The sequence below is a fragment of the Scomber scombrus genome, chromosome 15, assembly GCF_963691925.1.
Source record: "Scomber scombrus chromosome 15, fScoSco1.1, whole genome shotgun sequence".
NCBI classification, from domain to species: Eukaryota; Metazoa; Chordata; class Actinopteri; order Scombriformes; family Scombridae; genus Scomber; species Scomber scombrus.
In genome coordinates, this window is record NC_084984.1 from 15,229,100 (window position 1) to 15,241,045 (window position 11,946).

General features: G+C 37.8%; 2 protein-coding genes and 1 long non-coding RNA gene across 3 annotated transcripts; all 3 read right to left on the reverse strand.

The window, feature by feature from the left end:
• Nucleotides 1-2,169: 2,169 nt before the first annotated feature.
• On the reverse strand, nucleotides 2,170-5,109 carry purbb (purine-rich element binding protein Bb). Its single transcript, XM_062434541.1, has one exon. The coding sequence runs from the start codon at nucleotides 5,084-5,086 to the stop codon at nucleotides 4,079-4,081; it is 1,008 nt and encodes a 335-aa protein (XP_062290525.1). The 5' UTR covers nucleotides 5,087-5,109; the 3' UTR covers nucleotides 2,170-4,078.
• Nucleotides 5,110-10,020: 4,911 nt separating this feature from the next.
• ved (ventrally expressed dharma/bozozok antagonist) lies at nucleotides 10,021-10,401 on the reverse strand. Its single transcript, XM_062435217.1, has one exon. The coding sequence runs from the start codon at nucleotides 10,399-10,401 to the stop codon at nucleotides 10,021-10,023; it is 381 nt and encodes a 126-aa protein (XP_062291201.1).
• Nucleotides 10,402-11,379: 978 nt separating this feature from the next.
• Nucleotides 11,380-11,940, reverse strand: LOC133995217 (uncharacterized). The gene is made up of 2 exons (XR_009927140.1): nucleotides 11,813-11,940; nucleotides 11,380-11,729 (listed from the first exon to the last, which is right to left on the reverse strand). It is a non-coding gene; the product is annotated as an uncharacterized LOC133995217 (long non-coding RNA).
• Nucleotides 11,941-11,946: the final 6 nt, after the last annotated feature.

The following is an 11,946-nucleotide window of genomic DNA, read 5'->3' on the forward strand; positions in this document are numbered from 1 at the left end:
ATTTATTAAAGTTCTGATACATAAATAGTTTCAACCAGTTTAGTCCAGTGGTTCCCAACCTAGGGGTGGGGCCCCTCCAAAGGGTCAGCAGATAAATGTGAGGGGTGGTGAGATGATTAATGGGAGAGGAAAGAAGAACAAACTAAGTTCTGATACACAAATGTGTTTTCATTTTTTGGACTTTTTCTCTAATCTTTGATTTTTGCTGAAATATTGGATCATTTGAACATTTATTGAAATGAAACCATGTGAGAAGTTTATAAGGAAAAATCACTATTTGGTGGAGCTGTTAACAACTCATAGACATCTGAAATGTGAGCCCGACTACACACTGCTTTTTGGTTTTATCTTTAACAATGTGTTGTATTTTAAAAGCTCGTTATATTATCCATTGTGTCAAATCTTCATCTGAAAAGTAACTAAAGCTGTTAAATAAATGTAGTGGAGTAGAAAGTACAATATTTCCCTCTGATATGTAGAAAGTACTGTACTGCAGTAAAGTACAAGTACCTCAAACTGTACTACAGTAAAAAACAAGTACCTCAAACTGTTCTACAGTAAAGTATAAGTACCTCAAACTGTACTGCAGTAAAGTACCTCAAACTGTACTACAGTAAAGTACAAGTACCTCAAGTACTACAGTCAAGTACCTCAAACTATACTACAGTCAAGTACCTCAAACTGTACTGCAGTAAAGTACACGTACTTCAAACTATACTGCAGTAAAATGTAAGAAAATAGTTTAAAAAATACACATTTCAACTTCCAAGAGTCAAAGTTGACATCTTCATGTCATGTTTCCATCTGACCAACAGTCTGAAACCTGAAATATAATCAGTTGTTTTGTAATAAAAGCATTAAATTGTCATATTTGAGAAGCTGAAGCAGTAAATATTTAGTAATATTAAAACAACTGCCAATTAATCTTCTATAATAATTACAGCTCTGCAAGCATCTGATTCCTCTCTTGGTTTGATGTGTTTGACACCGGCAGATCCTCACAGGTCAGAGGTCACCGTTGACCCATACTGGATGTCCTTATCAAAGTGTACAAGTGATTTTAATGAGTATCATCACCAACTTTTACCACATTATGTCACTAACATACTACAAACTAGCATCGCTCTTGCATGCTAGCATAGCATACTCAAACTAGCATACTCTTTACTCATACTGCGATGTTTATCTTCATTATCTGCATCAGAACCATGACATCACTTCCTTTTCTGGGGCTGAAAATGTTCACGTAATCGTAACTTAATGGTTACTTTTCATATATATTCATAAGATCAGTTTATAAAATACGATGCATTGCCATAAGAGTTAAAATATGATCTAGCTCAACCTGCTAAAATATTAAATATGTCAAAATTAAGCAAATAAAATGTTGCTGGTTGCAGATTTTAAGCATTTTTCACCATTTTCAGATATTTAGCAAACTGATAAATGGGGAAAAATATTAAAAATGATGAGGAAAATCATCAGATGCAGCCTTAAAACGACAATAATCCTGCTCTAGGTGTGAATATTGGTGGATTTCACCAGTATGAGCTTCTCATTCTTCTCTTCTCTGTGAATGACGCAACGTTTGGAAAATATTGGTTATGATTTGCTGTGAGGTCTGCGAGCAATAAAAGAAATAAACATGATGATGATGATGAAAGGATACTCGAGGACATCCTGATCGTTTCAGAGCTGAAGCGATTAGCCGATCAATAGAAAATGAATTGGCAGCTGTTTTGACAATCGGTTTATCATATTTTTTTGTCATTTATGACGTAAAAAAACAAATATTCTCCAGTTTCTGCTTCGTAAAAGTGAGAATTTGCTGCATTTTTACTGTTTTATATAATGAATATAATTGGGTTTGATTATCTGATGGTTGCAGGAATCTGTGATGTATATTTTTCTCATGTTTTTGACTTTGTGCACATAGAAAAAAAGATGAATCAGCTTAATTAATAATGCAAATAAAGGTAACTTTCAGTCGCTCGTCTTCAAGAATGAATCATTTTCTTTCCACATGAATCCAGGAGCTTAAAAATATACAGTCACAACATTTGGTATTGCATTTAAAGTTGCTTTAATTAAGGAAGTGTTATACTTTTCACTCTAGGAAAGAAAACAAAAAATAATAATAATAATAATTTGGGAGGTTTGAGTCACAACTTCATTTTAAGAAATTAACCTTTTATTTTAAGTCTTGAAATTCTTTTACACAATACAATTTCTTTTTAAATCTTAATAAGTATTTCAAAATATCTTTTTTTTTTCTTGCTGGTTTTTGTTCAGTAATATCTTTCCTATAAGTAGAATCTCATTTCAATATAGTTCTCTCTTTTTTTTTGGAAAACAACAACAGCAACAACAACAACAACAAAAAAACTAGGAACAAATCAAATAAAATAAAAAACAGAAACATCCATCGCTGCGTTTCTGTCTCCAGGTTCTTCACGTGATGGAAGATGTTGGAAGTTACGTCAGATTTTGACTTGAAAAAAAAAAAAGGATCCGAGCTGGTTTTTATTAGAAAGATGTTCATACCGTCCAGCTCAGGCTGATGATGTCCCCAAAAAAAACACAAGAAAACAAGACTCATCACTGACTTTTCTGACTCTTTGCAGTGTGGAAGAGTCATTTATATATATATATATATATATATATATATATATAGAAGAAGGTCAGTGTATCCGTCCAAAAAACTGCCAGATATTTGGACCCTCGGAAGTATATAAGTGGCAATGTGGGAGCAAAAAAACAAAAAGAAAACGAGCACCGGAAAGTCCCATAAAATATCTGTATGTTGCCCCACAGAAAAACACACACACACACACTCACACACATAAAATCCAGTCCTTTCCTCAATCCTTTCCTCCTCTCCCTCTCCTCCTTTTCTCTTCTCCTTTCTTTCCGGCTCCTCCTACAACCAGGGATGCTCTGGTGTGTGAAGAGACGCTTTGCTGTAACGGATGCTCACTGTAAAATAATAATAATATAAGTTATACTTTTTTTTGTTGAAAGATATCGCCACGATCGTATGTATAACATAAAACCCAGCTGATACACACTGTCATTGACTACTGGAGTCAAAATCTTTTTAAACATTTTTTTCTTTCTATGTTTTGTTTTTTTAGTCTGCGATGCCTCTTTGTTGTTTTGGGCTTTACAGATAATCCTCTCAGTAACTTTCCCTGTAACATTTTTTGGGTAATCTTTTTCAATTAACAGCCTGCTGCTGCTGCTGGTGTTGATGCTGCTGAGGCTCCATGTTGTTTGACAGCTCTGCATCTGTTCCACATCAAATGCAAACATGCACAGAGTGACAGCCGGCTTTCTTTCTCTTGTTCTATCTATCTCTCTCTAAATACATATATATTTATATATGTGTGTGTGTGTGTAATATTCCTCTCGTTCATTCATCTGACCGACTTACAAAATATCCCACAAACTAGGAGGAGAGACCTGGACTGGAACAGGAGTACAATGGATGCTAGTTCTCCTTCTCTCTCTCTCTCTGTCTTTCTTTCTCTTTCTCTTTTTTAAACTAAGCAAGGAAAACATCTTAAACAGCTCGACTCCTCCTTACTCTTTAAATATAAACTATGTTGCAGATAGGAAAGCATTCATTGGCTTCATGTTGTAGTTATAAAAACCAATCTGCTGGTTTTAGAAGATTCTCTCTTTCCTTTCTTTTCTTCTTAATTTTTTAACAATAAAGCACTCGTTTTCTCCTCTCTCTTTCCTTTTCTCTTTCTCTCAACTAATGAGACCAACTCATTTTTTAAACATTGAATCCACTTTTTTTTCTTTTAAATCATTTTCACTGATTCACACACAACCACTCCTCTCTCTCACCTCTAACAAACATTTTTTTTCTTTTTTCTTGTTTTAGGATAATACACCAATAATTTCCCCCCTGCAAATGTACTGTTTTTGTTTTTTAAGTAGGCTATTACAGCACGATTTGTCATGCACTTTCTGTCATATTTTATATTCTTTTCTCTGCAAAATCACCCCCCCCCCCCCTTTATGTTGCACATCTCCTAATTTAATAGCCTCTTTTTCCTCCTCTTCTTCTTCAATCGTCATCCACGTCGTCCCCCTCTGACTCCTCTCCTCTCCTCTCGTACATCTTATCCCTCTGCCTCTCCTGGATCTCCTTCATCTCCTCGGCGTATCTGCTGAAGGCCCCTCCGAACTTGCCCCACGCCTTGAAGGGGATGGTGATAGAGTTCCTGTAGCTGGGCTTCACCTCACTCACGCGCAGGAACACCCCATACTTGTTGGAGCCGACGTCGAAGAAGAACCTCTTGGAGTCCACCATGATGGAGGTGCCTTCGGGGAGCTCGTTGTAACCCACTCCTCCTCCTGCAGAGCTTGCACCACCTCCCAACTCATCATCATCTCCTCCGTAGTCGTCTATGAGCTTTGCAAGGGCGTCTCTGAACTCTATCAACCCCTGTGCAGGAAGCGCAATGGTCTGCCCAGCCAGCATGCCACCCACTGGGCCCCCAACACCAAAACCAGGCCCTCTGTTGACCGTCTGCCTGATGCGAAGGAACCTCCCACGCTGGTTCTCCTTCAAGTCCAAGTAGTACTTACGGTTCTCCCTCACCAGGAACTCACTTTTCAACGCTCTCCTCGGCCCTGCATCCTCTCCTGCAGCGCCGGTCGACTGTGCAATCTGCTCCGGGCTGCTGGGCCCCAGCTGGGCGTAGTGCTCGATGAAGTCGCCGAGGTAATCCCGGAACTCTGCAGCCACCGACAGGGAGAGGGTGAGCCGGCTTTTGGAGCCTCCCGCACCCACCTCGGCGATTTTGATGAAGCGGCCCTTGTTGTTCTGCTTCACGTCCAGATAGAAGCGTTTGTTTTGGATGTCGAGACGCTTGGACGCCAGCTCCTGGGTCTCCTGGTCACGCTGGAAGTGTTGGAAGCCGCCGCCGCCACCTCCTCCTCCGCCTCCACCTCCTCCCATTCCTCCTCCTCCACCTCCGCCGCTACCTCCACCTCCGCCGCTACCTCCACCTCCTCCTCCCCCGCTGCTACCACCGAGCTCACTCCCGCTGTCTCCATCCGCCATCTTCATCAACTCCTCTCTCTCTCGCTCTCTCTCTCTTGCTCTCTCTCCACTCTCGGCTTCTGCTGCTGCTCCTGCCCCACTGTTCCTTTCTGCGTGCGCGCACCCTGCCGAAAAGCTCGCCCCCATCACTTCGTCCCTCGTTGACACACTTTGCGTCACCGAGCGTTCTGATGGGATGACGCGACTGTCACTCTGAACGTGCGGCGTTCCTATTGGTTCCTTCACTTTTGGTCCCTCGCTGACACGCTTCGCGTTACCGAGCGTTCTGATTGGCCAAGTTGACTGTCACTCCAAACTTACGGCGGTCCTATTGATCCGTCACTCTTCGTCCCTCACCGACACACGTCGCATCACCGAGCGTTCTGATTGGACAACCTCCTTTATTAAACCCGTCACTTTTGTCAGTCACGCCCCACTTGTTATATCTCTGCTCAGCCATTGGCTTAGAGTCAGGTTCTGTTTGCTTACTTCTCCTTGTGAAATCTCCTCTCTTTTTAAAATGACATAATATGTTTTTTAATTTTATTGGCTGCAGTTGGGAAATGTGTCAACATCTCGTTGTTATTGTGGACAAGAGTTCAGGGAAATGTTTACAAAATAGTTTGGTGACTACTTATAGGTTATATTGGCCAATATGAGTAAAACTAACTGGTTTGTTATTGTTAGTGGAAGATGTTTGACTAAACCCTTTACATACTGTTCATATTCTGTCTCATAATTAGCCTCTACAACAAGTCACATTCATAAATTCCCCCATCAGTCATTAATAAATGTTTGATTAATTATTCAAAAGACATTCAAAATCACTATTTTATGGTCCAGTATACTATACTTCCACCACAGCTCAACAGGGAAACACTAAGAGGGAATTTGATGCTAAAAAGACTGTAAATGTAATGAATATAATACTAAAATAACTCAAGCAAAATGTACTCATAGTATTAAAAGTAGAAGCACTCATGTGGAAAAAGGGACCATGCAAGTTTAATATCATCATTATTATTATTAGGTAGTTTTAATGCTTACAATGGTAGTTAAATCTATAATAATGCATCATATTTTATAATAAATACACACACATTTGATAACATAATTGCATCTGAAGGTTGGTGTTTTTAGTAATGAACCCACTTTAATTTCAGTTCAGGTTCACCAGAGCGGAGCGTTCACTGAAATGTTTGGCCTAAAAAAAAAGAGTTAAGTTTCCACTGTCCTACATTTTACCACAGGTGTCAAAAAACACACAAAAATCAGTTCTAAATATTAAATTAGACCACAAACTGTTCACTTGAGTTAACAGCTTGAGTGTTGCTCAACAGGAAATATGACAATTCAGTTTTTGAAATTGCACTTTTATCACGTTGGTTGAGAGAATAAGTTAATTAATTATTAATACTTTATGTTACTGTTTTCTGTACTTCTCTACATTTCAGACACACTTTCATTCTCCCTCACAGCTGTAATTACTTCGCAGATTAATGTTTTATACACAAAACATGCTATAAGTTTAGAAAATATGATGCATTATTATAAATAGTAGTATATAAAGTGGTAGAATTAGCTCCACCTCCAACAGCAATGTTAAAATGTCATTTACACACTGATATATGAGTGCTAATTATCTCATATTAATAATATTATAACTATCTAAAAGCAGCGATTCTGCATAACAGGCACATTTTGTTGCCAATATTTACACCTTCACTGAAATAAAACTTGAATGCAGAACATATTTCAGCAGTGTGGTATTATAATAGAATATACTGTAATATACTGTAATATACTGTTTACTGTTTACTGCAACTGTCATTACACAGCAGTACAATGAAACTGGATGTGCAACTTCCTGAAAGATAAGATGCTAGATAAAGACAAGGATGTAAATAGAACTACAAGAAATAAACAACTAAAAACAACACTGTTGAATTTACATGATACTTGTGGTGGAAAGTAACTGAGTATATTTACTAGAGTACTGCACTGAAGTACAATTTAGATATACTTGTACTTTACTGTAGTATTGCTTCACTATTAATGATGTCATATATAATAATATATCAGTCAGAGGGACAAAACCACTACTTTTACTGTAATACTGCATACTACATCACTCATAATACTGCAGTACTTTTACTGTAATACTGCATACTACATCACTCATAATACTGCAGTACTTTTACTGTAATACTGCATACTACATCACTTATAATACTGCAGTAATTTTACTGTAATACTGTATACTACATTGCTCATAATACTGCAGTACTTTTACTGTAATACTGCATACTACATTGCTCATAATACTGCAGTACTTTTACTGTAATACTGCATACTACATCACTCATAACACTGCAGTACTTTTACTGTAATACTGCATACTACATTGCTCATAATACTGCAGTACTTTTACTTATATACTTATCCCACCTGCAGCTATATTTATGCATTTAGTAGATTATTATTGCAGTACTCAGCTCTGTCTATAGATGGCAGTACAGGTTCAGTTGCCTCTCAGGTAAGTTTTCAGGTTTCTCTTCACAGTTCCTCTCAGCTGTTTGTGACAGCAGCAGCAGTCGGAAATGTGCTTCTTCAGCACTTTATCTGTCCTGTGTTGTGAATCCCTGAGCCTGTATGTATTATAGATTTCATATGTTAACTGGTGATGAAAAAGATAGATTCACTGTTAAAGGAGGTGCAGTGGTTTAGTGAATGAACCTCAAGTCCTGAAAGCATCAGAAAAGTATTTAAATGCAGGGCTGTAGTCAAAATCTTAAGAACTTTTAAGAGGTTGTTAGTACAGATTCCTCCAGCAGAAGACCCCTGAGAGATTATAGACTATAACCAACAACCAAACCCTATCATTATTATGATCTATAATCACTATTATCGCCCATAAATGTAATTTCTCTCTAAGTTATGGTCTAAATCTTGTTTCAGAGTTCTTCTAACACTGTTAATTCAGCTGGAAACAAAATCCATTTCATTTTAAGTTCATGGTTTGTGGTATTTCTTAAACACTTCTACTTCGTTGATTTGGATGAAAGCGTCTGCCGAATGACAAAATGTAAATTTAAGTCATATTCAGGAGTCATTTTAGATTTTTAATGCCAACAAAAATTAGAATCAGCCTGTATATGAACTCCTGCCTCAAAATGACCTGAAGTACAGTCCTACAGCCTTGTTTGAGAAGACAACAGCACACAGCGTTGTGGTTTTTCATGAAAATCAGACACACTAATAACTGCATTTATGAATGTGACACAATCTGAGACATAGATCAAAGATTGAGGTAGAGTCTTTATGAAAGCACAAATGCAGGAACACCAGACAAACTTCTCACCCTGCCTACCAGCTCCCAAAAGGTTCAGATCTGTTAGAACAAGTACTTCCATGATGACAAATAGTTTCCTCCCACAAGCAACATCTTCCCCCCAAATCCCCAAATACATAACCTGAACTGAACTAAACAAATGTTACTGGCTTTTTCATACAGCAGGCGAGGCGACAGCAGCCCTCTCTACAGCTCATGCACTTGATTGATTTTAGTCCTGTATGTTGGCATCTATCTATCTATCTATCTATCTATCTATCTATCTATCTATCTATCTATCTATCTATCTATCTATCTATCTATCTATCTATCTATCTATCTATCTATCTATCTATCTATCTATCTATCTATCTATCTATCTATCTATCTATCTATTTATTTATTTATTGTAGTATTGCACATTTCTTAACATGTATTGCCTGTTTTCTAGAGATGCTGTGCTGCCTCGTTGTTCCTGTAGCAATGACAAGTACTTTTAACCTTGAACCTTTGAAAACACTTAACCCTCACTTACTGTTAGGGGTCAAATTTGACCCATTTTTACATTTGAGAGCTATAAAAAAAACTATACCTCTCCTAATGTGACACCAAATATACAAAAATTGAGATATAATCCATGATTTTTTTATATAAGCAAATGTCAAATTTGACAGGCATTTATTAAAAAATAAAAAAATTCTTCATTTTCAAGAAAATGTTCTCCTCGACCATATATTAGTCGTGAATGTCATTTTCCCCTATAAATTGAACTAGAATACACTCTGTTTGCTCCCTGACAGCTTCATTAAGGATGAATAAACATGTATTAATAACAGATGGTGAATTTATGAATGTGAACTGGTGTAGAGGCTAATTATGAGTCAGAATAGGAACAGTATGTAAAGGGTTGAAGAAGAACAGGCTGAATGTCCATTTTTACTCTGTTTGTTAGTGGCAGCGAACAAAATAACCCCCTCTTCTCTTCTCGTGCGTGTAACGAGGCCAATAAACCTAGAATTTGGGATCAGTGGAGGAATGTTCATGTAGGTTAAAATATGCAATTTTTCTTCCTGTCTGTAAATTTTTTGTTTAATTATGATCTTAGAGGTGCATGTGTTTGTGGTGGATCGTATTATAATTATATCAGTGGTTTGGTTATGAAAGTTCTTGATGCATTTATAGAGAAAAGTTTAAGTTTGCTCTCAAGTAGCAGTAGATAAGTATAATCAGTTAAAAGATGATTAAACATGAGGAACAGTTAATTTGTAAAGTTTTAATAATCATCATTTTTATTTAAGCAATCTGATTCCACAGTGATAAAACAACAACAAAATCAAATAAAACATTTCTTAAAATTCAAATTTAAATACATTAAAACTATACAAGTGCACACACACACACGCACGCGCACATGCACACACACACACACACATTTGAATATTGCACGCCACCCTGTTTGATTTTTGATGAAACTTTGTGCTTATTTTTCTTATAAAGCATCTTATTCTATCATAGTCGATCCTATTAGGATGAGATGTTGTTCCAAAAAAACCTTTAAATCAATATCATTTTGTCTCAGCGGGACAAAATATATAAGATATCACAACAGTCAGGTGATTATTGTGCAGTGTCAGTAATATTGAGGGTAAGTCGGGTAGTGGGTGAGTTGATTGGAGGAAGGCAGAATCACTCCTGGCAGGCTGCTGTACTGGTAGAAAGAGTCCAGAGGCAGGGCAGAGCTGTACTGCAGGCTGTGTGGATGCACGTATGAAGCAGCGGCTGGAGCTTCCTGTCCTGCTGCTGCTGCTGCTGCTGCTGCTGAGTGATATCTGGGGTACGGTCCCGGCCTGTAAGCCTGCAGCTCGGGGGGGTAATGCATGAACTGAGAGGCGACGTTTGCCTGGCAGGCGTGAGCGAGCGCGTCCTGCACGGTCCTCTTCAGCTTCATCCGCCTGTTCTGGAACCAGTTTCTGATCTGGAAACGGAGGAAAAGTCTCAATATAACAAACATTTTTCACTATTTTCTGATAATAAATTAATAGTTTTAGTCATTTTTGAAGCAAAAATGGAAGAATATAACAAGTTTCAGCTTCTTAAATGTGAAGATTTGCTGATTTTCTATTTCATATATGATGGTAAACTAATACTTTTGGATTTTTGGACACAAAAAAGGATATTTTAATCCTGTAATTGTGGGAAGTTATAACAAACATTTCTCACTTTTTTCAGAAAGTTTATAGACTAAAAAAATCATTGATTGCAACAGTAATTATAATATATAAGATCATCACACTGATATGAGCCATTTAGCAGCAAGATAAGCTATTTTGCTTTCACACTTTAGATGCATTTTACTGATAAAACTTCTTTATTCTACTTTAACTGCAGGAGTTTTACTGCTATTTATTAGCCTAAAAGTTGCTGTGATAGCTCCTGAGCATTTCTAGCACTTTCCTTTCATCCACCAGTCTTTGTGGACAACATGTTGTGAGCGAGGGTCACAACATCTGCTAACAATAAGCATATTTGTGTGATGGGGGGTTATTAAGTAGCTGGTGTCTTCACACACTTATAACAGACAGGTTCAGACACACACACACAGAGAGACACACACACCACATGCACTCACAACATGAGAGGGCAGTGAGCCAGCGGCAGGAATAGACTGTCAGCAGGGGTTTACTTGGCAGGCAGAGCACTGTCTAGTTTAGTAAGCACAACACATCTTTCGAAATAGACCATCTCAGTTCACAACACAGATTTTCAGACATTATCTCCAGGGACTTTTAGAAATTATTTTCCTCAAAACCCCAAATCTCTTTTGTGCACGCGACTTAAACAATTGATAACATTTTAAGAAACTTACAGGCTGTCAGGAAATGGCTGTGGATACCATTAATAATTACATCTACATAAAGCCTGATTCATTTTTTAGAGAGAAATCGCAGGGTCTTAATATGATTGGCAAATAGTGCAAAGTACAATAATGTAAAGAAATTAAGCATACCTTGTGCTTTATTTTTTATTTGCTGGTTCAATACAATGTATTTGACTTTATACATGCATAATAATGCTCCTTTACCTAAAAAATACTGATTCAGGAACTATAAGGAATGTATAATAGAGTTGTAAGGTCAACCTTCCTCCTGTATCCTCAGGAAGTGCATGGCAGGATATTGACAACTGACACCTTTTCTGCTTTACATCGGCGTAGTCCTGCTTCACACTCACTCATGGTCTGTGTGGCTGCAGTTGCATCCTCCCCAACACGAACACACACATTAAATCCTGGGGTTGAACACTCTGCAGAGTCCTTACAGCGGCACTTATTTGTTTGATCTGTACAAAGATGATTGAGATGGATTTGCAAATAATGATTATTATAGAGTGTATGTGCTTGTTTCAACCTTGAGTTTTCCTACCATCACAGGTTTCCCACATCTGACAGTTGGTACAGTCTGTAGTTGTAGTTATGTTGCGCAGTGGCCACTTGCAGGTGCTGTCCTCTGCTATTATGTGGTTCTTCTTCAGACACTGCAGTGCATGCAATTTGCAC

Bases quoted from the DNA above. Each gene is read 5' to 3' on its own strand.
- ved (XM_062435217.1), bottom strand. From the start codon at position 10,401: ATGTTTGTTATATTGAGACTTTTCCTCCGTTTCCAGATCAGAAACTGG.
- purbb (XM_062434541.1), bottom strand. From the start codon at position 5,086: ATGAAGATGGCGGATGGAGACAGCGGGAGTGAGCTCGGTGGTAGCAGC.